The sequence below is a fragment of the Sciurus carolinensis genome, chromosome 11, assembly GCF_902686445.1.
Source record: "Sciurus carolinensis chromosome 11, mSciCar1.2, whole genome shotgun sequence".
NCBI classification, from domain to species: domain Eukaryota; kingdom Metazoa; phylum Chordata; class Mammalia; order Rodentia; family Sciuridae; genus Sciurus; species Sciurus carolinensis.
The window spans coordinates 95,054,884-95,082,720 of NC_062223.1; the positions used below are offsets into that span (position 1 = coordinate 95,054,884).

General features: G+C 36.3%; 1 protein-coding gene and 1 pseudogene across 2 annotated transcripts; both read left to right on the forward strand.

The window, feature by feature from the left end:
• The first annotated feature begins 1,398 nt into the window (after positions 1–1,398).
• Med17 (mediator complex subunit 17) lies at positions 1,399–27,756 on the forward strand. Of its 2 annotated transcripts, none has more exons than XR_007104078.1 (12): positions 1,399–1,791; positions 6,259–6,425; positions 9,117–9,336; positions 12,565–12,701; positions 12,793–12,877; positions 13,210–13,362; positions 14,200–14,330; positions 15,518–15,702; positions 19,043–19,180; positions 22,377–22,494; positions 22,708–22,847; positions 24,379–24,515. XR_007104078.1 is itself a non-coding variant. In XM_047519215.1 (12 exons), the coding sequence occupies exons 1-12, from the start codon at positions 1,542–1,544 to the stop codon at positions 25,902–25,904; spliced, it is 1,956 nt and encodes a 651-aa protein (XP_047375171.1). In that variant the 5' UTR covers positions 1,399–1,541; the 3' UTR covers positions 25,905–27,756. The 2 variants fall into 2 exon arrangements, 1 of the variants encoding a protein (XP_047375171.1); XM_047519215.1 differs by lacking the exon at positions 22,708–22,847 and adding an exon at positions 25,693–27,756 and having other exon boundaries at positions 24,379–24,538.
• On the forward strand, positions 10,203–11,164 carry LOC124960448 (sterol carrier protein 2-like; annotated as a pseudogene).
• Positions 27,757–27,837: the final 81 nt, after the last annotated feature.

Consider the following 27,837-nt stretch of genomic DNA (forward strand, 5'->3'; position numbering starts at 1 on the left):
TTTTTTTAATTAAAAAATAAAATACATGGAAATAATAAATCATGGTTACCTGTAGGAGAATGTGAGGAGAGGTGAAATAGAAGGCGTACAGAAGCAGCTTTAACTACTTTATGTCAGTAATTTTTTTTAGTAATGTTTTATTTCTGAAATAAATTTCTTAAATAAATTGCTTAGAATACACAGATGTTTGTTAACTTCTTTTTAACTCTTACACATAAAGACATCCTTTTTTAAGAAATATGTTCTTTTGTACTTATTTTTTATATATTTTCTTAAAATATGTTTATAACTAAACTTTTTTATAGTTAGCTATTTAATCCATTTGTAACTTTTTTCTACAGTGTGGATATAACTGGATTATTTTCCATATGTAATATTTTTTGGCCCTGTTTCTCCCTTTATCCACACCTCTTGCCTTATGATTAGTTTCTGCAACTGAAAAGGTTGAATGCACCCCCTTCTCACCTTTGACTTTTGGGTGTGACCATGCAATTTTTGAATGGTACAGACTTAATGCAAGCAAGGCTTCTCTCTTGAACCAATGCTAGCACCACAAGAATATACCCTAAATAAACAGCTGGTACAAGAATTAAATGCAGAGTCATCTATCTGAATGATATGTAGATCTATAACTTGAAGGAGAACCAACAAGTGGAGCCTAACCCAAACGGGTATATGTGCCAGCTCAGCTGAGTGGAGAAATGACACGGCGACCTTATTTTCCTGTCTTAGGAAACTAGTTAAAAAATCTAGATGTATCTGTCAGAACAAAACTTGGCAAAGATTCGTAATAAATGGTATACATAATTCCCTAAGTTAAGTATAGTTCTGTAATGTAAAATGGTCCATTTTTCCCCGTGGAACAATAATTCCGCCAATGAAGCACCTTATTGGGGACTCATACTGAAATTATGTTTCTTAATGTTTTAAATATTTTCACTCAGGCATGAAATATTAAGCATATGTTAAGTGTCTGTCTTGTTTGCTGGAAATATTCGGTGTCACGGAATTTACAACAACGGAAACCAGATAATTTAAACTGACGAGACGCACAATTGTTTTCCTCAAACTGCCCTTAAATTATAACTTCAGAGATGTTGCTTCTACTCTAGTTTTAAACCCCAAATCTCAGCACTCCTAGCGGGACTCTCATTACCAAGAGTCAGGGACCCATTTCTTTCCTTTTCCTTGCCAATGTTCGTTCTTCCTCAGCTTTGTGCTTGCTTTTAAAGAACGCTTAAGCCACACTCACACCAGCAACTAGCCTCTTTCCACCTTTAGCAGGCAGAACACGCCTTTCCCATAGCTCCCGGCCACACCCCCTGCACACCGGAAGCTCCCCCTCCCACCGGATCCTTAACCGGAAGCGCTCTCGGAGTTCCGGAGCTTGCCCACTTTTGTTCCGTGAGACTTGTGGGTCGGAAACGTCGCAGGGCATTTTGAGTACTGCGCAGTGTCGGGGCTGTTTCAGTCCCTGGAGTTCTGTTTGGCTTCGGGAGGGTTGCGGTGCTGCGGGCTTCCAGCCCACCGACGCCGCCAGCATGTCAGGGGTGCGCGCTGTGCGGATCAGCATCGAGTCGGCCTGCGAGAAGCAGGTCCAGGAGGTGGGCCTGGATGGCACCGAGACTTACCTGCAGCCGCTGTCCATGTCGCAGAATCTGGCGCGTCTCGCTCAGCGGATCGACTTCAGCCAGGGTTCTGGTTCCGAGGAGGAGGAGGCGGCGGGGGCCGACGGCGATGCTCAGGATTGGGCGGGAGCCGGTTCCAGCGCCGACCAGGACGACGAGGAAGGTAGGGCTGGTGTCTGTTCGAGCGCTCCGGGCTGGGATCTTGGTGCTCGCCTGCCTGATGTCGTTCTGCCTCTCCCGCGCTCGGTGAGATTGCCTGCGTGGGACTACTTTGAAGTGTCCCTCTCTCGCGGTAGTAATCTCATCGTGGTCTCTTTTTCATAACGGGACAATTCAGGACACATTGCGCCACTCCTAGTACTCTCTTTCTGCAGGTCCCCCTGAGTGGGAGCGGTTGAGATAGTGTCCTTGGTGAAGTGTTTAAACACTTAAAAAACAAAACAGCGTCTATAATGTGGCACGCTAGTGGTTAAGAACTCAGAAGCTCATTTAGTGGCTGACGGGAGCTACTTTGCTTCCAGGTGTAATGTGATGGTCGTAGTAGCACCCATCGAAAAGTGGTTTGTGCTGATTAAAGTATGAGATGAGGTCTAAGAGGTAGGCAGGAGTCAGATCATATAGAGCCTAGTAAGCTAGGATCAGCATTTGGCGTTTGTTAGAAAGACAACTGCACGTTTTGGAAGGTTTTTAAGTGGAGATAGATTGTTTTCTTAACGATTACTCTGAATACTTTGTAGTAAATGAATTATAGGGAGAACAAAACTGGAAGGGAGAAGGCTATTAGGAGGGAATTAAAGAAGCAGCCTGAGTGGGTTTTGGATTGTCCTTATCGTCAGGGATTATTATTTTGTAAAAAATTCACAATTCTTGGAGCTAGGGATATAGTTTGCCTAACATTCATGTGGCCCTGGGTTCAATCCCCAGCATTCCCCCACCAAAAAAAAAAAAAAAAAAAACAGTTCTGGATTTAGTTATGCAATAGATCAGATGTAAATGGGAATTTTAGGATGGTATTTCAAGCTAGTGATTTTAGGACAATTAGGAGTCCATTTGGGGGAGGTGGATATTACTTAATACCTTGCGCAGAAATTATTTCTATAAGAATTGAACTGCCAAATGAAGACAGTAAAACAAAATATTGGAAGAAGTAGCAAAAAGTCATATAACTTGGGACATAGGAGACTAAGATCGGAAACATAGACCTCATAAAGGAAAAGATAATTGTATAAAATTTATAATAAAAAAAGATGCCATAGAGCTAAATGTAAGTGGCAGGCTGGGAAAAGTATTTGTAGCACATATTACACAATTGGTTGATAATCCCTGGTGTTCAAAGAGTTCTTCAAACTGAAAAGAAAATGATGACTGGAAAAATAGGCCAAAGATATATAAACTGTCAGCTCATAGAAGAGAGATTTCAAATGCTAATAAATGTTGTAGACTCAGTCTACTCAGTGGAGAGAGATAAATGAAAACAGTTAAGATGCATAAAGATTGTTAATACCTATTGTTGGGAATATGCATTGCTAAAGACAGCTTGGAATTTTAATGTGTACAAAATTTTAAATGTGCATTCTTTTTAAAATTTATTTTTACAGACTGCATTTTGATTCATTGTACACAAATAGGGTACAACTTTTCATTTCTGTGGTTGTACACAATGTAGATTGACACCATTCTTGTAATCATATATATATACATAGGGTAATCCTGTCTGTTTCATTCTACTCTCTTTCTGTTCCCCACCCCCTTGCACCCCTTTTTCCTCTACACCATCCAAAATTCCTTCATTCTTCTCTCCCCTCCAACTCCCACCTTATTATATATTATCATGCACTTATCAGAGATAACATTCGGCCTTTGGTTTTTTTTGGGCTTGGCCTATTTCACTTAGCATGATATTTTCCAACTTCATCCATTTACCAGCAAGTGCCATAATTTGATTCTTCTTTATGGCTGAGTAATATTCCATTGTGTATATATATATATATATATACCACAGTTTCTTTATCCATTCATCAATTGAAGGGCATCTAGGTTGGTTCCATAATCTAGCTATTGTGAATTGAGCTACTGTGAACATTGATGTGACTGCATCACTGTAGTATGCTGATTTGAAGTCTTTGGGTATAAGCTGAGGAGTGGGACAGGTGGGTCCAATGGTGGGTCCATTCCAAGTTTCCTGAGGAATCTTCATACTACTTTCCAGAGTGGCTACATCAATTTGCAACTACACCAGCAATGTATGAGTGTGCCCTTTCCCCCATATCCACGCTAACACTTATTATTACTTGTGTTCTTGATAATAGCCATTCTAATTGGAGTTAGATCAAATCTTAGGGTGGTTTTAATTTGCATTTCTCTGATTCTTAGGGATGATGAGCACTTTTTCATTGTTGATCATCTGTATATCTTCTGTGAAGTATCTGACCATTTCCTTAGCCCATTTATTGATTGGGTTCTTTGTATTTTGGGTGTAAAGTTTTTTAAGTTCTTTATAAACTTTGGAGATGAGTGCTCTGTCTGAAGTGTGTGTGGAAAAGATTTATTCCCACTCTGTAGGCTCTCTTTTCATTTTATTGATTGTTTCCTGTGCTGAGAAAAAAACCTTCTTGTTTGAATCTATCCCATTTATCGATTCTTGCTTTTATTTTTTGCGCTATGGAGATCTTGTTAAGGAAATCTGGTCCTAAGCCAAAGTGATGGAGGTTTGGGCCTACTTTTTCTTCTATTTGGTAAAGGGTCTCAGGGTCTAATTCCTAGATCCTTGATCCATTTTGAGTTGAGTTTTGTGCAGGGTGAGAGGTAGGGGTTTAATTTCATTTTACTGCATATGAATTTCCAGTTTTGCCAGCACCTTTGTTGAAGAGGCTACCTTTTCTCCATTGTAAGTTTTTGGCACCTTTGTCTAGTATGAGATAACTGTACTTATGTGGGTATGTCTCCATGTCTTCTATCCTGTACCATTGATCTACCTGTCAGTTTTGGTGCCAGTACCAGGCCGTTTTTGTTACTATTGCTCTATAGTAGAGTTTAAGGTCTGGTATTGTGATATCTCCTGTATCACTCTTCCTGCCTAGGATTGCTTTGGATATTCTGGGTCTTTTGTTCTTCCACATGAATTTCATGATTGCTTTTTCTGTTTCTATAAGAAATGTCATAGAGATTTTAATTGGAATTGTGTTAAATCTGTATAGCGCCCTTGGATGTATGGCCATTTTGATATTAATCCTGCCTATCCAAGGCCATGGGAGAACTTTCCATCTTCTAATTTAAAATCATGCAAAATTTTAAATGTGCATTCTTTTTTTGTGTGTGTGGTGCTGGGGTTTGAATCCAGGGCCTTGTGCTTGCAAGACAAGTACTCTGCCAACTGAGCTATATCCCCAGCCCCTAATGTGCATTCTTTTTGATTCATTAATACCATGCCTAAGTAGTTAACCAACAGAAAAGTTGTGCATCCGTAGGTATGTGTCCTAGATGTTTACCACTGCTAGCATTGTTAAAAGCAATCTACATGTCTGTTACAGAGAATGGTTAAATGTATTGTCATCCAAGTTCCAAAATATCATATGATGTTAAAAGAATGAAGTAATTCTATCTGGACTGACTTGAAGTGTTTCTAGAACAAATTAAAGGGGGAGGGGTAGCAAGTAATAGAAAAATGGGAATATATGTATTTATCAGCCATAATGATTAAGTATAATAGTAAGAAATATTGTAATCATTTCACAGTGAATATAGGTTTATGAATGAATAGGAAAACCTTTTTTTCCCCTTGATACTAGAAATTGAACTTGGGGGCTTTACAATTGATTGAGCTTCATCCCAGTCTTTTTTTTTTTGTAAAGGGTTTCCCCGAAGTTGCAGAGGCTGATCTTGAACTTACCTTGGCCTCTGGAGTAACTGGGATTACAGGCATAGCCCACCATGCCTGGCAGACTTTCACTTTTTATTCTCATTCTTCGAACTCTGTATAACGAGTGTGTATTTAATAAAATGTGTGTGTGTGTGTGTGTGTGTGTGTGTGTATGTGTATAATTAAAGGGAACATGCTAATAGTAGGTAATATTAGTTCTGGCATTATAGGTTATTTTTGAGTTCGTACCTTTCAGTATTTTGGAAATTCTCTATAGTTACTTACTCAAGCACTCAAAGGTTGAAGGGAAAGGGTCATGAAAAACTTTCCATAAGAGCCATGCATGGTGGCACATGCCTGTAATCCCAGCAGCTGATGAGGATGAGGCAGAAAGAACACAAGTTTGAGGCCATACTTGGTAACTTAGCAAGAAGACCCTGTCTCATAATGAAAGCAAAAAAGGAACTAGGAATGTTGCTCAGTGGTAAAACACACCTGGGTTCATCCCCCAGTACCAGAAAGGCCCTGGGGCGGTGCATTTTCAAAAGATATTTGAATGTCTATCTACAATGTAATGATAGATACCACCTGTGGAAATTAGATATCATATTTGTTTTGCCATAGTAGGATGCTAATTGAAGTGTTAATAAAGATTGAAGAAAGGTTGTAGGGAATGGGATTATTTTTTCTTTTAGTATTTTTAAACTTCTAAAGTGAACTTTCTGTCTTCTATTCAATGTAACACTTCTGTATTTCTTTTTTTCCATTTAGGGTTGGTAAAATTTCAGCCTTCCCTTTGGCCTTGGGACTCAGTGAGGAACAATTTGAGAAGTGCCCTGACAGAGATGTGTGTTCTCTATGATGTTCTTAGTATTGTTAAAGATAAAAAATTTATGACTCTTGATCCTGTTTCTCAGGACGCGCTTCCTCCAAAACAGGTATTTGTGAGCTTTCTTGAATAAATCCAGGACCATTATTTGGTTGTGTGTCTGTTGTTCCCTTTTTCTTTCTTGAAAAAATAAGTCCAAATGTAGATTTGAAGATTAACTAGTCAAAAGCAAACATAAAACTGTACCTTCTATTATTTTATTATATACCTTTGACCTTTGAGTTAAATTTCATTGATAATGTAATAATTTAAATATTCCCAAATCTTTTTTTTTTTTTTTTTTTTGGTACTAGAGATTTAACTCAGGGGTGCTCTACAACTGAGACTTATCCCCAGCCTTTTTTATGTTTTATTTTTTATTTTGCGCCAGGGTCTTGCTAATTTGTTTAGGGCCTTGCAAAATTGCTGAGGCTGCCTTTGAACTTGCAATCTCCTGCCCTATTCTCCTGAGTCACTGGGATTCCAGTCACGTGTCCCTATACCCAGCAAGGTTCCCAAATCTTAACAAACTCTTACGGCCTGGGTCCTTGATCTGTCATATGTTACACAACAATGTGATGATAAACCATGTGTGGTGGCACACTTATTGTAATCCTAGCAACTTGGGAGGATGAGGCGGAAAGATCACAAGTTTGAGGCCATCCTGAGCAACTTAGTGAGACTGTTTCTCAAAATGAAAAATAAAAAAAGGGGTGGGGCTGTAGCTTAGTAGTAGAACATTACTAGGTTCAATCACCAGTACAGTAGGGAGAAAAAAAGTGATAATGAAATGACTTTGGAGTCACACAGACTTGGGTTCATATCCTTCCTCTGCCCTCACTAATTGTGTGACTTTAAGCAAGTTATTTTCTCTGGGTCTCAGTTCTCCCTTCTGACCACCCCCTCCAATTTTTTAGGGATTGGTTGGAAAAGTTATGCAAAATTTTGGAGGATATTGAAAACTGTGTAGAATTGTTGATATTTGATAAAGAATATATTCAGTTTGTTAATATTTGAAGATGAAAGACAGCAGAAGGATGAATTGGTGAAGGACGAGTCTGCAGCCAAGGAAGCCACTTAGGAAGTCCTCAGGAAGTCCTCAGGAAGATATGTCAGGACCATGACCAAGCTAGTCATGGAGAGGAAGTAATGATTACTTGAACCCATTTGTAAATAAAATTAATTAAATATCATTTCTCACATAATAATAGTTTTGGAATCTAGAAACATGGTTTTGGAAGACTTCATAGAGGTCAAGTAAGTCGGCTTCCTTCCTTTTGCAGAGAGAAAACTAAGGCCTGTAGAGATTTGCACTGTTTTGGGGCTTACAGTGAAGCCAGTAGTTAGTGAGCTGCAGCACCTCATTCAGCGTACTACCTTTCCCAAGGGTCTGTGCTTTTCCTAGAAAGCAGTCTCCAGGGATTTCTTATGCTCTCCAGGAACTTCTTTGAATTAGGTTTCCTAATGTGATCAAAAGAGTGCTGTGCCTGGGTTCAATCCCCAGCACTGCAAAAAAAAAAAAAAAAAGATTGTTTTTGGCATTTTTGTGAAACTTTATGTGCTTTTGACTTTTCATAAGCCAGCAATCTTTTTTTTATTGTTTATGATGTCTGGCTTTTGGGAATTATAACTGGTTAATAAAATACACAAATTGGTAGTGATTTTGAAAATATATGTGTGTACAGATGATCTATAGATTTTGATTTCTATCCAATTATCAAGAAAGTCAGCATTCAATAATGTACATTTAATATTAATGCTGCATGTTTTTGGTCTTTTTTAAAAAAATTTTTTTAGATGTTGATAGACCTTTATTTTATTCATTTATTTATATGCAGTGCTGAGAATCGAACCCAGTGCCTCACACATGCTAGGCAAGCTATCTACCACTGAGCCACAACTCCAGCCCCTGTTTTTGGTATTAATTCCAAAAGCATTCTAATAACCTGTGATAATAGAAAATAATTTTAGAGTTATACTAATTGGAGTCATGTATTTTGTCCGTTAAATCAAATAAATGTCAGACATTGTTGTAGTGTGTGTGTGTGTGTGTGTATATATATAAATATATATATATATATATATAATAAATTATATCCAAGCAGGATTAGATGTTAATTGCAAGTATGCGTGTCACAAAAGGGTAAGCACATTGGTTGTGGGTAGGGATGGCAGTATGTAGGAGAGGAATGGCAGTGCATTAGAAGGGACCCTAACCCAGGCTTGGTAGAGTTGATGCTAGGTGTGTTAAATTCTAATTTCTGGTCCATTGTGATGTTTTTCATTTAACAGAAGTCTATATGAATTGACTAAAGAAATAGAGTAACATGGTTTTTGTTGTTGTTTTTCGTCCTTGATGCTGGAGATAAGGCTTTTTGTTATTGAATTTGTTTTGTTTTACCTTACTGGGAATTGAACCCAGAGGTACTTTACCTTTGAGCTACATCTCCAACCCTTTTAATATTTTTAAATTTTGAGATGGAATCTTTCTAAATTGCCAAAGCTAACCTTAGACCTGGCATACCTCCTGCCTCAGCCTTTGAGTAGATGGGATTTCAGACTTAGATTACAGTTCTGTAGCATTGTGCCATGCTCTAAGTTTATTTTTTTTTAAGCATTATTATGCATACTTCAGCACCCACCCCCAACTTTCGTTGCTTTTCTTTAATTTCTAAATTTTCTCTTGAGTTGGTGTTTTGTTATTGAATGTAAAGTCATCTGAAAACAATACAAAACTGCAGTTCGTGATTGTTTTTCATAGAATCCTCAGACATTGCAACTGATATCCAAAAAGAAGTCACTTGCTGGAGCAGCACAAATCCTATTGAAGGGAGCGGAAAGACTAACTAAATCAGTTACGGAAAATCAAGAAAACAAGCTACAAAGAGACTTCAACTCTGAGCTCTTGAGATTAAGGCAACACTGGAAACTTAGAAAAGTTGGAGATAAAATTCTTGGGGATCTGAGTTACAGAAGTGCAGGTATAGATAATCGTTATAAACTCTGCTTTTCGTGTAAGTGTATAGGGTTAATTGTAATGTTACATCCTTCTATAGTATATTGTTTCTTAGTTACATGTTACATTTTGGAAATTTAGTATCTGTACACATAAGCCAGAAACAACTCTTACTGTTTCTTTTCAGTTTGAAAACCTTTTCAGTACACCTAACAGAAAGTTGGGGTTTATAAGACTCATGGGTCAGAATTGTAAACTTTGAATGCTAAGAATGAGGTAAGGACTCTTGACTGGATAGTTGAGATAGCAAGTGTAGAGTGATATCTTAAAAGAATTCATTTGCCAGAGCAAGCCATCATTATGTTTAAATTAAAGGAAGGTAAGTTTGGGTGATTAGGTTAAACACTGGACTGAAATGCCTCAGCATGGATGTGAATTGGGAAATTTTTAATTCTGAGGTAAAATTCTATTACAAAGATGAATTCAAGATGCTAAGTTCAGTTTTACATTTTAATTGATGGTCTGTAAAAGCAGTACTTACTGTTTTTTGTTTGTTTGTTTGTTTGTTTTTGTGTGTGTGTGTGTGTGGTGCTGGAGATTGAACCCAGGGCCTTGTGCATGCAGCTTACTGGTTTTAAAAATTCTAAGTTCTTTCCCACAAATAATTATGGGCAAGTATATAACCTAATTTCTCTTTGGGGTGACCATCCATGATTATGAAAGGATTCAAATACATAATTTTTAATTGCAAGAAGACTTTGAATATATTCCTTTGTTATAAAACTTATATTTAAAAGAGTTACAGAGCTGAGAGGGGAAGCCAGGAAGAGGCAAGTTCCTGGTGCAAAGGTTGCTCTGCAGCGCAACTTAGGCCTGGGAGGAACAGTGGTGGTTATACTGTACGAGATGGGTTTTTTGGAATCCGCCAGTTCCTTTACAACCCATCAGATTGAGGCTACTCCCACCAGCGCTGCAAATAACGATTTAAGGCAGATCTCATCTTTAAGAAGTTTGAAAAGCAGCTCGAAGAGGAAGGGGAACAGTTTGTGAAGAAAATTGGGGGTATTTTTGCCTTAAGGCAAAGGATAGTCCTGGGAGTAAAGTAGCCATCTGGGTGGTGGATGTGAAGAATGGCAAAGGATCAGTGCTTCCAAACTCATAGATAAGAAGGCTGACTGCACAATCACCATGGCTGACTCGGACTTATTGGCTTTAATGACTGGTAAAATGAACCTCAGTTGGCCATGTTTCAAGGCAGATTGAAAATCACTGGCAACATGGGCCTGGAAATGAAATTAGAAAATCTTCAGCTTCAACCAGCCAAAGCTAATTCCCTTTGGCAACTTTGGAAAATCAAGATGAGATATATAAATATATATCCACATATTTCATTGTTGAAACTTAGACTGAAACTACACATTGGTAAATAGCATGAGACAGATTTGTTAAGTGGTTGTGACCAATGGTGTTTTTCCCAAGTTCTTGGTAAACAAAGCCTGATGGTGTCCTACTGCTTTATGAAATTGCATACAACTGTGCATGACAAAGTTAATATGGTAATTATGATTTGGGGTAAATTAGTTTCAGAATAAATTTAGGAACAGTAAAATCTAAAAACTTTGTAAACCAGAGCTCTCAATTTGCTTAGAAATATATTTAAGGATTACTCTGCTAAAGATTCAGTGTTAAGTTTTTCTTGGGAGAACTAGGGAAGAAACAGAATAAGCAGTAGCTGATTTGTAGTTAATGTTGTGCACTTAATGACCTTCCTAGCTTCTTCCTAATAATTAAAATTCTGTACTGGGGATTTAAAAACAAAACAAAACTTGTAAACTTTTGCATTTCATGCCATAAGAAATGATTTTTTTCTTCCCAAATAAAGTGATATAGTCAGAGCTTGTGGGCAGAGGAGGGGATTTATAACTGAGCCTAATTTTAAGGTAAAAATATTTGTAAATTGTTTTCTTTATTGAGAAATCAGGGTATTAAAGTCAAAATGCTGCTGCTAAAAATAATTGAAAAAAGTTTAATTTTAGGTGCACAGTTTTCAAGTTATCTCATATTCATTTAAAGTTTATAAAGCTCTTAGCTTTTTATTAAAATTTTCCTTTTTCATGTTTGGTTAATTATCTACATTTATCTTCCTAGTTTTTCTAATTCTAATGTTATTTCTTATATCTCAGATAAGAGATAAATATAATGCTTTTGGAAGAATGTTTAATAGAAAATTAAAATAACTAGCTGAAAATATAAAAGCAGTTACATTTTTTAAATTTATTTTTATTGTAAACAAATGGGATACATGTTGTTTCTGTTTGTACATGGAGTAACAGCATACCATTTGCATAATCATACATTTACATAGGGTAATGATGTTTGATTCATTCCGTTATTTTTTCCTTCCCCCCCACCCCTCCCACCTCTCTTTTCCCTCTATACAGTCCCTCCTTCCTCCATTCTTGCCCCCCTCCCACCCCCCATTATGTGTCATCATCCGAAAAGCAGTTACATTTAATCACCAATAGGTCACATACTTTAACAGACTTACCCAAATTTCTGTATGGCACAAAAACAATCACGTCAAAATCTGGTATCTGGTTGAAAAAGGGTGTTGTTTGCACTATCTTTTTTCTTTCTGTTGCTGAATGCAGACCACTTTAATTGTAGCCTGGTTATAGAGACTGAACTGCAGAAGTAGTTCATCTGTAAGGTTTAATTATTTTCTAGAAACACATCCATTTTTGTTGAAACTCCATTAGAATACAAAAATGAGTGTTGCCTGTGGAACTCATATTATAATGACACCATTAAATTAAGGAATGTTATTTATTTAAGAAAAATAATTTCTTTTTCCTGCTTCATTTGTTCCCTTTGCTCACCACTTCTCTCCCGTCTTTCTCTGAAACACACAGCCTTTTTGTTTTTGGTACTGGGAATTGAACCTAGGAGCACTTTACAACTGAGCTACATCCCTAGATCTTATAATTTATTATTTTGAGATAGGGTCTCACTGAGTTGCTTAGGGATCCCAGTCCTTTTTTTTTTTATTTTTTAATTTTGAAACAGCCTCACTAAGTTGCCAAGTCTGCCCTTGAATTTGGGCAATCCTGTGTGTGCTACCACACCCAGCTCAAAATACACAATATTTTTAGTGGGAACTAAAAATATGATTCAGTGATGTGGTTAAAAAGTATTACATGTATGCTAAATTAATGTATTGTTTTTTATTTTCCTGTCTTTAATACCTGATTAGGATCTCTTTTTCCCCATCATGGTACATTTGAAGTAATAAAGAATACAGATATTGACCTGGATAAGAAGATACCTGAAGATTACTGTCCCCTTGATGTCCAAATTCCTAGTGATTTAGAGGGGTCCGCATATATCAAGGTATTTGTCAAAGTACTTTTCAAGTAAATTCTTATTAATGGCCCTGCACCTAATTTGCTAACTTTTTCCCCATGTTTTGATTGTCATACAGGTTTCCATTCAAAAACAGGCTCCAGACATAGGTGATCTTGGCACGGTTAACCTCTTCAAAAGACCTTTGCCCAAATCCAAACCAGGTGTAGTTATGTTCTATCTTAACTTATATTTGCAAATAAATTGAAAATAAATATAGATAAGAAGAATAGGTACTTTGGAGTAAGAACAATTAGAAATATACTTTTTATAATTTGTAAATAAAGTATTAGTGAATAGTTACGCAATTTTTTGGTTCTAAATTGAATTTAATAGTTTTCTCTATATGAAAGAAGTGAGATTTTTATATTTTAGAAAGAGCATACTGTAATACAAAGTTCCCCAAGCTTGTTTTATGTATTCAGGTTTTCATTTAAGCCAGGTTATGCATAATATGGTTAGAAATTGATATATACATATACCTCTTGTCTTTCAGGTTCACCACATTGGCAGACAAAATTAGAAGCAGCACAAAATGTTCTCTTGTGTAAAGAAATTTTTGCACAACTCTCTCGGGAAGCTGTTCAGATCAAATCACAGATCCCACATATTGTGGTGAAAAATCAAATAATCTCTCAGCCCTTTCCAAGTAAGAGCAGATAATCCTTTGAGATGGAGTGGGTAGCTGTTTGGGTGTGTAGGGAGAATGACAAAAGCAAAGAGGTAGTATTGTACTATCCAGAATAGCAGCCTACAAGTCTGTTCTCTGACCTAAATAGTGTAACTCTTGGATTTTAAAGCTGTATGTATTGAAAATTTGCATTAGCCTGGCTACTCTTCAACATCAGTTGAAGAACTGAGATTCATCAGAGATACTGTTCTGTCTAAATGAGATGTCAATTTAAAAATGTTTACTCGTAATATTTCTAATTTATAGCAATTGTTTTTATTATTCAAAAGCAGTTAACTTGTCCTAAAACTCAGTTTATAATTAACTGTGTACACTTAACGCTTTACAGAAATTCTAAGAACTGTCTCCTTAGAAGGGAGGAGGAATAGGTTTTAGAAGTGAAAAATTCCATCCCAGTTCTCAAGGGAGCAGGGAAGGGTGTCTGTCTTCTGGTTGGCAGGACCGAATACCAAATCTGTATTAAAAAAATCAACAATAGCAAAAACCTTGTGTTTTGTTTTGTTTTGTTAAGTCAGGAAGAAAAAAATAAATATATGGCTTGTTTACCAGTCTGCAGCCACAGTTTGAGGTCAGCAGCCATATTATAGATCAATATAATTTGAATTGTTAAAATACATGGGAGTTTTATTATATTCATGAATGGTCATTTTGATATAAAAATATTAATCATAAAGCCCGATTTTCAAGTTTAGAATGTATCTTTTGAGAAATGACTCAATTATACTTTATGAAGACAGTTTGTGCTGGTCAATATCTTAGTTTATGTATATCTGTCCTCCTCCTTTTTATAAATAGGCTTGCAGTTGTCTATTTCGTTGTGCCATTCCTCAAATGATAAGAAATCCCAAAAATCTGCTACTGAGAAGCAAAGTCCAGAGGACCACCTCTATGTTTTAGAGCATAATTTGCATCTTTTGATTAGAGAGGTAATGAAATAAACATTTTTCTTTGCATTATGGTAAGCATATCCAGGGCAGTGACTATGCACAGACTTCCCCTTTCCTGGGTCTCAGTTATTCATTTTGCAACAACATTGACTACCTGAAATGAACGAACCTTGCTATATGCAGGGGGATATAGGGGTGATCATAATGTAGTTCCTGTTCCCAAGAGTGTGTATGTATGGTGGGGGGAGGGGATGTGTATTTGGTATGGGGATTGAACCTCAAGGGTCACTACTACTGAGCTACACCCCTAGTTCATTTTTTCTATTTTGAGAGTCTTGCTAAATTTCCAGAGCTGGCCTCAAGCTTGTGATCCTCTCGCCTCAGCCTCCTGAGTTACTGGGAATTTCAGGCCGTCATGTGCCATCATGCCTGACTCCATGCATACTTTTTAGTGGTAGAAATATACAACTTGTATAGGAGAAATATAAGAAACATATGGTAAAGGGTGCCAAGGGTAAGATGATTCTGATAAGGTAGGAAGTGAGGAAAAATATCTTGCCATGGCCTGTGATGGAAATGTTGAGTTACTTCAGGACATACTCTACTCACAGGTCATCTCCAACTATGTTTCCAGAATTCTGGTTTACAGTTTAGGCTAATTTCTGAAGAATCTCCTTAGAAACTTTGTACAAGTACTTAGTGCAACCTCCTTACCCCATCCTAAAATGGCATTGCATTGTTTGATTGTGATAGTATAAGAGCCAGTGTTTTTGAAGAGCTTTATGGGCTGGTCTGTAGCTCACTGAACCCTGGCTTCAGTCCCCAGAATTGAAAAAAAATTTTTTTTAATATATTAAAAAAAAAAATTAAAAAGCTCTTCCAGAATTCTGATAGGCAGCCAGGTTTGGGAACCACTAATTGAGGTTACACTGGGATAACAATGTCCTTATTGTATACATTCTCTTGATAAGACTCTGAATAAAATTGTTTTGTTTTTAAAATTTTCAAAATAAAAGTTACAGCTTGAGAGGGACCCTTTGGTCTATAAACTTGTATTATGCATGATCTAGAAGATGCTTGGATTTATCTTTGTGTCAGTGTTGCTTTTATATTTAGTTCAAATCCATTGATTTCTATGTTTTCAAATGTGACCCATGCTTTTGATTGGATATTGTATAGTATTTGTTCCGTACATAGTAGTCATTTAAAATGGCTATTTTTATTAGTTTCATAAACAGACCTTGAGTTCCATCATGATGCCTCACCCAGCAAGTGCACCTTTTGGCCACAAGAGAATGAGACTTTCAGGTCCTCAAGCTTTTGATAAAAATGAAATTAACTCATTACAGTCCAGTGAAGGACTTCTGGAAAAAATAATTAAACAAGCAAAGCATATTTTTCTGAGGAGTAGGTAAGGATGAACAGACTTTCTATTTTTCTTCGAAATGCATTCCTCTTTCTACAGTTGTTTCTTTTATGTTATTTGGATGCTTCAACTTTTTTTCCAGGGAGAGGAGGTAGCTGCCCTGTAAAAGTTTATGGTAGTGGACTTGTTCTTGGCGAGTGTGGGGAACAATTACATTCATGGTTGATCTAAACTATTGTTTCTAACACTACAGTAAAAGTTTGCAAAGATTACTGACTAGGGATATGTTTTAGGACAACTTTCTTCCCTCTCTCCCTTCCTCCCTCTCTCCCTTCCTTCTTCCTTCTTCTTTCCCTCTTTTTTTTTTTTTTTTTTTTTTTTTTTTCTTTTTTTCCCCATAATACTAGGATTGAACCCAGGGGCATGCTGCTACTGAGCTAAGTCCCCAGACATTTTTTAAAAACATTTTGAGACAAGGTCTTGCTAAGTTGCCCAGGCTGGACTTGAACTTGCGATTCTCTTGCCTTGTTTAAATGGGCTTATTGGAGTCTGCCACCGCTTCCAGTAGGACACCATACTTTTTAAATAACCCATCTATGAAATACTTATTCCTAAACATTTTATGGTTTAGAAGACATTTTCCCATATTTGACTTATTTAATTCCTGTTCTTTGGGGAGATAGTATTAACCCCATTTTCATAGGTGAGAAGATTGAGACTTTGAGAACAGAGGCAGCTTGCCTAAGTTTGCAAAGCTCAAAGTAACAAAATCAGTGTTTATGCCCAAAGTTACTTGGCAAGTGATTAAGCCCTGGCTTGAATTTATCTTTCATCCTGAATTCCTTACTCCTTCTATTGTATCATGCTTTTTCTTTTCTTTCTTTTTTTTTTTTTTTTTAAACTAGGGATTGGACCCACAGGTACTTTACCATTGAGCTACATCCCTAGTCCTTTTTATTTTTTATTTTGAGACAGGGTCTTGCTAAGTTGCTTAAACTGGCCTCAAACTTGTAATCCTCTTGCCTCAGCCTCCCAAATTGCTAGAATTACAGGTGCCTGCCACTGCAACTGGCTCACCCTGTGTTTTCTAATATTTCCTAATTCTTTTTACTGAAAACTGAATGACCTATATTTCCATTCTAAGACTATGAGAACTAATGTATCTTCTAGTCTCATTTCTTTCTTTCGTGCATATTATGTATAAAAGGACTTGATGTGGTTTTTTTTTTTATGTGTTTGAACATAGAGGTTATCTTTTTCAGTGCTAACGAGTGCTCTTCTGTTTCATTGTTGGTACTTAGGGAGTCTGTTTTTTACTTCATTCATTATTTTGCCTTGATAGTACTCCAGAATTATCATTCAATCACTGTTTTATTTACCTTGTATTTTAGTACTTTGATATTTTATTGTTTCTTTTCAGTTTTTCTTGATAATATAGTCATAGTTTTATTAACACATTAGTTCATACTCTTAGAATGGAAATTTAGGCCATTCAACTGTTAGTTAAATGAATTAGGAAGATGTTTAAGAAGATGGTTTGATGCAGTGGAAAGAGTAAGGAATTTAGGGTGAAAGATGTGTTTAATAAGCCAGTGCTTAATCACTTGGCAAGTAACTTTGGGCAAGTCACTGAGCATCTTTGGCTCTACATTTATTTCCTATTAGCTGGGGATATAAGATTGGTCTTGGGAAAAATTAAGTAACATATACCAAACCTCCTTATAAACAATAAAATATTACCTAGTAAGTTACTGTTAATTTTCTGTTTATACATTTCAGTGACAAAAACTGTTAATTTGAATGTATTACTAATCTTGCAAATTTCTGATTGAACATAAAGTTAAATATTCCCTGAATTATATGAGAGGCATAGAAATAGCTGTCTATAAGAACAATCTGTATAATATTATATACAGTGAAATCTATTAACATTAATGTATTTTTATATATATGTTTCAGGGTGAGTATATATCATTTTTTTCTTTTAAACAAATCTGGAATCCTAAAATCTTCATTTTTTTATTTTATTTTATTTTATTTTATTTTATTTTATTTTGTGGCACTGGGGATCAAACCTGGGGCATTGAGCATGCTAGGCCAGTGCTCTATTACTGAGCCACATTCCTAGCCCTAGAATCATAAAATTTTATATCCTGGTTTCACTTAGTATTATATCGTAATTTTTTCTTCTCTCATTAAATGCTTCTCAAAGATATTTTAGTGGTCATATAATATATTATTAGGTGCATATTGCATTGTTTTCTTTCCAGTTCTCTGTTGGTAGGTAATTTTCATTTCCTCTTTGTTGATACGTGCTGAGTGGAACATTCTCACGTATGTACCTGTTTGCTGTAGGAATTTCAAAGCACTGTTAGAGAAATAAATCATGGAAAAAGAAGAGAAAGTTAGGAACTGATAAGACACCATAATGGAGCTTACCCTACATTTTTTATGTAAAAGCCCCCTGTCCCCAGTGACTGTTCAGTTTTTCCTATTTTCTCAAGGATTTTCTATCTCTCTGCAGTGAAGTGCTAATCAAATAATTAGAAACTAGGAACCTCCAGTAGTTTAGTCAATTTTTATGATTTATACTTTGGGTCTAAACAGTGACTATTATGTAAGATACAAAGGAAAGATTACTGGATTTGTAAATAGATTCCCTGATTTTTGTCTCTGAAGTTGGACTCGCAAGTATTGCAACCTAGCTTACAGTTATGTGACCTTGGGCAAATTGCTTAACATTGCTAAATTTTTTTTTCCTTCTGAAAAATGGAGATGATGGTTCCTACCTAACATACAGGGTTGTTAGATTAAGTGATACAATACTCATTATAATATTTGGTATATAATGAGCACTTAAAATCTCATTTCTCACTTGTATTTATTATATTTTCTCTCTTGGAGTGTAAGCGTTTAATTGTACTTAAAGGCTCTGGCTTTTCTTAAATATAATGATAATCCCATTACAATAATAGGTCTAATTGTGGGTATGTCCCCAGTCATTTTTTTACCAGGGATAAAGTACAGGTATTTGTGAATGATTCATATTAGGTTAGTGCCTGAGAAGTAGCTTTCTCACTTGTGGTTTGATAATCTTTCCTGAGTGGGACTAAACTAATGGAGTTAAAAGGGAAATGCATCATGAATTGTGGTAACCAGGTATGTGATGACAGCATGTTGTAATGTGAGGTTGAACATCAGCACAGTAGTGCAGTGTGCGGGAGGTTTTCAGAACTCTACCTTTCTTTAAAATCTTTGCTTTTCAAATGGTAACATTTTCAAAAAGTACTCATCTAATTTCCAGTTTTTCATAAAAATGTTATGAGTGATTTATCCTTTCATTTATATAGTGACTTTTTAAAATTTTTTACCTTTTTTTTAAAAGAACTGCTGCAACCATTGACAGCTTAGCAAGTCGCATTGATGATCCTCAGATACAGGCTCATTGGTCAAATATCAATGATGTTTACGAATCTAGTGTCAAAGTTTTAATCACTTCACAAGGTTATGAACAAATATGCAAGTAAGTATCAAAAAGAAAAGTTAAATGTCTAATGTTAAGATGCTTGTTATGTCCTGGTTTTTGCTGAGTGATTATATTAAGCTTTTGATTTTTATTTGCTTGCGTGGCATAATGTTCCAGCAAATTATATCAACTGTAAAATGTTTGTGAGAAAGAGAGGTAGGAATGTCTAAGATAGTCTCTCTTGGGCAAATGTCACCCACTTAAGCCACAGTAAGAGGTGATCTCCAGCACTGAATAGAAAGCTGATTTGCCATCTCTGATGCCAGTTCTTGTTCAGAGGCTGTGGCAAGTCTAGGATATTTGAAGTGAGGAGGGCCATTTATATTAGAGCCTACACCCTCCATTTTTGCCCCAAACAGCTGAAATTTCTCACCTGAGCTGGTATTGATTTGGGTCTGATCTAATTCATGATTGTGCCCTTAAAACTAAGTCGCTAGCTATCTATCTGTAAAGGGGTCAGAATGAATTTTGTCCCAGCATTCATGGAAATATAGTGTACTTGATTTGCATTCACACATCAGAAGTTAATACAGTTGGCTAGGAGTCATGAAAAGGGGTTTTGGGTCTCATCTGAGCCTCTACAAAATTTAACAACTGACAAGATACAGCTGAGTTCCTTCTCCCAGGTTAGTCTGAGATAACTGCCAGCATACATTTGTCAGGATCTGTGAGTACGTCTTTATTTTTCAAGTGTTAGCAGCTTATTCAGACATGCCTAACTAACCACAGTGAGCAAAACACTGTGAGACACAGAATTGCCACCCTTTGGAGTAGGAGTGGAAAATGCATTTATAATGCTGTTTTTTATTACAGTGATTTAATTCCCCGTTTTTTAAATGTAAAATAGTGGATAATATAAGATCAAATACAGAAGATTAAAAAAGAGCATACAAGGGGATGGATATGTAGCTCAGTGGTAGAGTGCTTGCCTCACAAGCACAAGGCCCTAGGTTCAGCACTGCAAAAAAAAAGAGTATACAATGGAGATAAAATTAATTTTGAAATTCCAGGGCAAAGCAAAGCTGGATCATAATTTTTCTAATTCTATACTTAAAGAAATAATAAAATAATGGAAACAGTTCGTGGGGGAGGGGGATGGGTGATGAATATAATTGAAATGAGTTTGGATGAGTTTTTAACTGTTAAGATGGGTGTTAGAACCATAGGCCTTCAATAATCTACTTCTGTTTGTGTTTAAATTTTTCCATAATCAAAATATTGAGTGAGTGGGCACAAAAGAAAGAGAGAAAAAATTATCAGCATTCAGTAGTTTGTCTAGACCCAAGACCAAAACAACTGTCAGATTCTAATTACAGAATCCAATGTAAATTCTATGAAGAAAGTTTAGTGATGATGTAACCTTGACAGAATGAGGGGGCACTTGGGAGTAGAAGGGACTAATAAGATGCCTTTTTCCTCATCTTTTAGAGCTGGAGTCAGCTTATGACATTTAGAGTTAAATATCCTCAGAACTCCCCAGGAGCAGCCATGCTAAACAGTCTGACACATCTTTCTAGGGAAGTCTGAGTTTACAGGCATATATAGTTCACCTATACCCTGCTTCACAATTTTACACAGCTTTATGTGTTTTTTAAAAGTAAGATAAAATTCACATAACAATTTTAAATTCCCTGTGTTATATAACTGTCATTGCCATCTAATTCCAGAACATGTGTTACCCCAAAAAGATGATGCATATGAGCAGTTATTCCTGATTTTTGTACTTTTGCACTCAGTAATCTTATATCAGTGAGTAAACATTCCTTTTCAGAACACATAGATCTACTTCATTCTTTTTTTTCAGCCTTGTGTTCCATATTATGTGTCAAGACTTTTAATCTTCTATTGATGAATATTTTTTCTGGGTGCCAGAAAAGTAATTTGCACATGTGCAAATATATCTTTATTGGATAAAATTTTTATCAGATGTAATTGCTGGATCAAAAGATAAGAACATTTAAATTTTTTATTGATATTACAAATTGTTCTTCAAAGTGGTTGTCACAAATGTGTTCCCACCAATAGTATATAAGAATTCCTTTATTTTATACCCTTTATTTTTAAAATATATTTTTAATTTGGTTAGGTTTATGTTTTTTCCTTTATGCCTTCTGAGTTTTGTTGTTTCTTTTTCAAAAAACAATGTAAATTTCAATTCATCCGAAATTTTGGGCTGGGGTTGTAGCTCTGTGGTAGTACGCTCACCTAGCACACGTGAGGCCCTGGGTTTGATCCTCAGCACCACATAAAAATAAATAAATAAATAAAGATATTGTGTCCACCTACAACTAAAAATTATATTTTAAAAAATCAAAATTTTCTGTACTATTGTTATATAATACCTTATTCCCAAATATTTGCTATGAAATAATGTTAAAAACAAGGTACTGTCAAATATAGAAAGACAAATATGGAAAGGCATTTGTTCATCTAAGTTATTTGAGGAATTTCTAGTCTCTTATGCATGTTCTTTGCTACACTTTTAGGTTGTTTTGGAAGATTGTAGTGATCTCAATGTTATTTATTGAATATTTTATGAATTTCTTTGTTTGACCTAAGCCAGTTTAATAGAATGTGTGTACTCTGGTTTGTTTGTTAATTACTTCTGTATGACCTTTGACTAACTATGGCTTTAATCTTTGGGAAACCTAGTAAGGAAAAATGTGATCTGTATTACTAAGTAACATTGTTTATGGAAAAATAATTCCCAAATGGTAAAATGCATCTAGATTGAGGGGAATTTTAAATGCCGACAGGGATGACTTTTGGCTTCCCTGAATGGGAAAACTGAGCATCTCTCCCATGGGGACCCTGGAAATCAATTTGTAGAGTTTTTACAAGAGCTCATGGCTCCTATGGAGAATGAGGTTTCTAAGTCAAGGAAGGTTTTACATATTCCCAATATGAATATTATCACAAGGAAGGTGTACTGCTGCTGTGTAGATAGCTGCATGTCCTGTGAAGACTGCTTTAGAAGAAGAGCATCTGATGATGGCCTCCTGAGTAGGCTGATGTCATTATGATCTTCAGTGAGTCTGATTGTTCAGTTGAACCAAAAGAAGACCTTTTCCCTCCCCCAGAAACGTTGGTGTAGCATAGTAAAACTGTTACATTTTTTCCACGATTTGAGGTTTACTGTTTGTGGCATTATATATTTTTGGACATTTCTGATTTAGTGTATGTGTCTATAAAGGTCCATTCAGCTGCAGTTGAATATTGGAGTTGAGCAGATCCGAGTTGTACACCGAGATGGAAGAGTAATTACACTGTCTCATCAGGAGCAGGAGCTGCAGGATTTTCTTCTATCTCAGGTAATTATTGCAGACTACAGGTCTTAAGCCCCTTCCTCTTGTAACTGTTTAAAGAGCAAATTGAGTAAGAAGTAGTTAAAAAGTAGTAAGTTATATAAGGAGAAAACCAGTGTTTCCTGCCCTTTTGTTTAATTTTTAACATACAATTTGTGACCTGTTGGTTAGTTGAAAGTGTTGATTAATTCTTATATTTGTTTCTACTTTGTGTTTTAGATGAAGAACCAGTTCTGAGACTTAGCAACTTTCTTGTTTTGCATGATTGCCAAGGTTTAGTCTCTCCAGAACTAGAAGTGAAGTAGTAACCCAAGAAAACTAGAGAGAGGAGGTCAGATACAAAACGATAATGAGGTCAGGTAATGACGATTATCCATAAAAAAATAAGTGGAATATTTTAATCTTTAACCCTGTGAGAAAGTTCCTTATATTAAAGCCATATAGACAAATACTAGTTGCTAGTCCCCACTCTACCACAAACTTGTTTTGTGACACTGGACAAGTTTCAGAGTCTGTCCTTCATTTATGAAAGGTAGTATTTTTCTTATCTTCTTTGTGGAATTTTAATCTTGTGAAATGTTAGATTATGGGAGAGAGGGTAAGTTTTTGAAATACTAGTGTATGAAACTTTTTTTTTACATAAAATTAAGGGAAAATGGGCTGGGGTTGTGACTCAGTAGTAGAGCACTTGCCTAGCATATGTGAGGCACTAAGTTCGATTCTCAGCACTGCACTGCATCTAAATAAATTAAAAATAAAGGTTCATCACACAACTAAAAAATATTAAAAATTAAATTAAGGGAAAAAAAAATACTAACACTCTTCATCCCAGAATTGGTAATCCTATGTATTGATTTGCTTCTTTGCCAAGTACATAAAATGCATTTGTGGGGCATGGCAGCTCTTAGCTGATTACGTCCTAAATGGCTCTGGTGAGCCCAAGCACACACATAAAAATGTATTGGAATGTTACTGGGTAACTCCCAGAATTGATAGGAAGTCTAGAGGTAAAGGTTTGCAAATTGCAGGGATCAAAGGAAGCTCGGGAATGGCAGTGTTGTTATCCTGGCACTACTGCATCCACCACTGGTGGCAGAATGCATTCGCTCAGCATATGAACAAGAAACAGATGGCATAATCAGGAAGGTCTGTTGATTAGGATCTATTTACAAAATTATGGGTGTAGAATAGCCACCAAGGATAGTGTAGTAACCTGCTGTGGATAACCAGACCCCAGGGTCTTAACAGTCTCCAGTCCTAGGCCAAGTTTAGGAGAAAGGACAATTTATAGGAACCTTAAAAGGGAGAGAAATGTAGAACAAGCTACTTGATGAGACCAGCAGCCTTCTGTCAAGAGAAACAACCAGCCTGGATAACCTCACAGGAAAAGTAACAGGGGAATAAATACCTTTATTGTACTCTCTTCCTTGCATCTTGCTGGTTCCCTTTGGTGATCCCCATTACCTGGTTGACTGCCTTTGCCTGAAGTCAGAGGATATAGAAGCTGGTAGTCAACGGGTAGCCTCCCAGGGCAGAGAAGTACAGTGGAGACTGGATTTGTAGGGAGTGGAAGATACTTAGTATGTCTGCTACTTTTAGTGTTGCCTCACATTCAGTGATCTAGCAGGGGACTCCAGTTGGCCAAGTTTAGTTCATATGCCTGTGTTCAACTGCCAGTAGACAAGGGATTTGATTATCAGGCATCTTCAGTGGAAGATGGGGTCCTATTCCTTTTCCCTAGTAGTCACATAGATGAGGACTCCTCAAACATAAGTCAGAGTCACTGTACTAGACATTGAAAACCCCAACGAAAGTTCATGAACATGATATCAAATCACTGCAAAGTGAATGTCTGTGCTATTGTCAGTCAAGTTTCTTTTTCATTCACAGATGTCACAGCATCAGGTTCATGCAGTTCAACAGCTAGCCAAGGTTATGGGCTGGCAGGTACTCAGCTTCAGTAATCATGTGGGACTTGGGCCCATAGAGAGTATTGGCAATGCCTCTGCCATAACAGTGGCCTCTCCAAGTGGTGACTACGCTATTTCAGGTACTTTCTGCTTCTTTGAAAGATGGGACCTTTGGGAGTTTGACCTTAACATTTAGCTTTAATAATTAAATATATGTAAAGGTAATTGTCTCCATAGTAGTTGAGTTAATGTGTATACATTGATATTATCTGATCATACCTGTTATTCAAAACAAGAGATTATTACTTCTCTTCATAGTAGTTATAAAAATGTTTAGCTTGGCAAGCACATTTCCTAGCAGATCCTCTGCAAAGTGTCATCAATCATCAACATTGTTACTACTACAGACCTCAACATTTTATGGATAAAAACTTTTAAAAAAATATAGCTGTAAACATGGAAAGAATATTATCTGATGCTAAAAATATAAAGGGATGAAATAGAAGAGAGCTGTTTTATTAAGCATCTATGATCAGTGAGTACTTTAATAGGACTCCCACATACATTATCTAGCTTGAAGTTACATTTGTAGGACTTAAAATTTTAGTATGATCTTTTCTACTATCTACTCTAAATACTTTATTTAAAAATTGGGTAGTCTAAAATATTTCCCCACAGGATCCTAGTGTGTGACTCTTCAAGCTTAGTCATTGCTGTATCTTTATTGCTAGGAATTTCTTTTTTTGTTTTTTGATGATAGGGATTAAGCCCAGAGTGTTAACATGCATTCTTCTACACCCATAGTCCAATATTCCTAGGAGTTTCAAAATACCTTTTTTTTTTCTCCCTGAGTTAGTAGTTAAACCCTCATTAAAACCTGATATTCTTAATTCAGAATAATATTTCCTTTTATCCCTTCCAGTCCTGATTCTGAATAGCCGAGTAGGTTTTATGTATCAACCTTACTGAAAGACTGAATTATCAAATGAATGTATTTTTAAAAATAAGTGGGTGATTTCCAAGAAATGTAGGACTTTCCTATGTCAAAATTCATCTTGCCTAATTTTTATATTTAAGAAGAAGTAAATCAGAGATATGTATACCAGTCTGGTGTGTGTATATGTGTCTAAATTAGTTTTAAAAAGCCTATTGAAATTGAAAAGAACTTTTTAACAAGATTAATTTGGTGGACTTATAAGGTTTTTTATATTCACAGTAGAATGAAGTTGTGGGATTTATCCTTGTTTTCTAGTTTGCAAAATGAGCATACTACTATTTTGTTTTTTCTCCATAGTTCGTAATGGACCTGAAAGTGGCAGCAAGATTATGGTTCAGTTTCCCCGTAACCAGTGTAAAGACATTCCAAAAAGTGATGTTTTACAAGATGGCAAATGGAATCATCTTCGTGGGCCATTCAAAGAAGTTCAGTGGAATAAAATGGAAGGTCGAAACTTTGTTTATAAAATGGAGCTACTTATGTCTGCACTTAGCCCTTGTCTGCTATGATTTTTTTCCAGAAACCGACTTAAGAGGTTTGCAGAGCAACTATAAGCACAAGGAAGAGAAATCTTCCAAAGGAGTATTGTTTTAAAAAAAAATTAGTAAATGTTTACCTAGAAGTTTGAAATCTTTCACTTTATAAGTGACAAGTACTTTGAAATGCAGAAATTTATGTAGAGTTATAGGTATATAATATGGGGAGATGTAAAGTAATACATTTTTTTAAATGCAGTTAATTTGAAAATGTTACTAATTGAGGGGTTTGAATTTGCCGTTTAAAATATCCAGTCTTTGATGTTAGCATCAAATAAAGTATGTAGTTAAAAATCTCCAATTTTTGCTAAGCTCTTAACAACCCAAATGAATTTTATCTTTAATCAACTTCTCATTCCTTTGTTTCTTAAAAATATCACATAAGAACATTGAAATACTCTATCACCTAGCTTTCTTATAGAACTTTGCTTGCACTGATCAAGCGAGGCCCTGTCCATGAAGTGTACAATCACATGACAGCAGAAGAGGCAGGTCCTTCCCTTTAATTCTAGGCTCATAGGGTGTGCTCCTGTATTAGTAAGTGAAGGATCTCTTCTCCATTTGTCTTCTTTTGCATGCCTTCGTCCAAGCAGGTAGTTTTAGAAATTGTTCGGAAGGGGCAGCCGAAAGCATGGAAAGCTGCAGAATTGGGGCTGGATGTAGTTCAGTGGCACAGTGCTTGCCTGGTATGCATGAAGCCCTGGGTTCAATCCCAAACACAGAAAAAAAGGTAAACTGTACCTTTAGGCCTTCTTCCTGTCTTTTTTGTCTGTTCTTCCACTTGAGAGACTTCATGAGCACTAAGCACATGCTTATGCCCAGCTCCCTGTTGTGCTTCTCCAGCCTCCCTACAGTGGCCCTTGGATTACTTCTTCTAATTATAGTCTTTTCCATTGGCTGTCTGCTTTATCAAGGAAAAAAAAAGTAATGGATTAATGGGTTGATTTTTCCAAGTAACATGTTGGTACTTCATGGAAATAGTAACCCAGTCCTAAAGTATGCCTAAAGAATTCCCATTAGTAAGAAATTTAGGCTTCTGTGCTTTTCAATTTTCACTGAAAATAACATCATGTAGTAAGGTCTTCTTAGAAGTGAAGCTTTCAATTTTTAAAATGTTTTGCTTTAATAATTTATAAGATTGGCAGTAATAAAATCCTTTGTATTTCTCCACCTTCTTTTTGTGGTACTGGAGATGAACCCAGGGATGTCCTACCATGGAGCTACATTTCCAGCCCTTTTAATACATTTTATTTTTTATTTGAAACAGGGTCTCACTAAATTGTCCAAATTGGCCTCTAACTTGCAATCCTCCTGTCAGCCTCCGGGACTGCTGGTATTAAAGGCCTACACCACCACCTTCTCTACTTCTTTTTCTTTAAAAGAAAAGTGAAGCGGGGTGCCATGGTACATACCTGTAATCTTGGCAACTCGGGAGACTTCTGAAGCAGGAGGATCATAAGTTCAAGACCAACTTGGGCAATTTAGGGTGACCCTGTCTGAAAAATGAAAAGGGCTGGGGATGTAGCTCACTGGTAGAGTGCCCCTGGGTTCAAAGCCCAGTACGAGGGGTGGTGGGTAATGAAGATTGTAGGCCATTATATAATACCTTTTGCTTTTGTTTGCTTTTTTCCTCTTCTCATGAAGGTATTGCATCTTGACCTAGTGATGTAGTTCAGTGATTGAGCATTTGCTTACATGCTTAAGACCCTGGGTTTGATTTCCCATGAAAATGTAAAGAATTGGTATTATCAGTTAGTTATTTCAAAATATTTTTGGGCCAGGCACATGCCTATAATCCTAGTGGTTCAGGAGACTGAGGCAGGAGTATCACAAGTTCAAAGCCAGTCTCAGCAATTTAGCGAGACCCTGCCTCAAAATTAAAAAATGAAAGGACTGGGGATGTGAC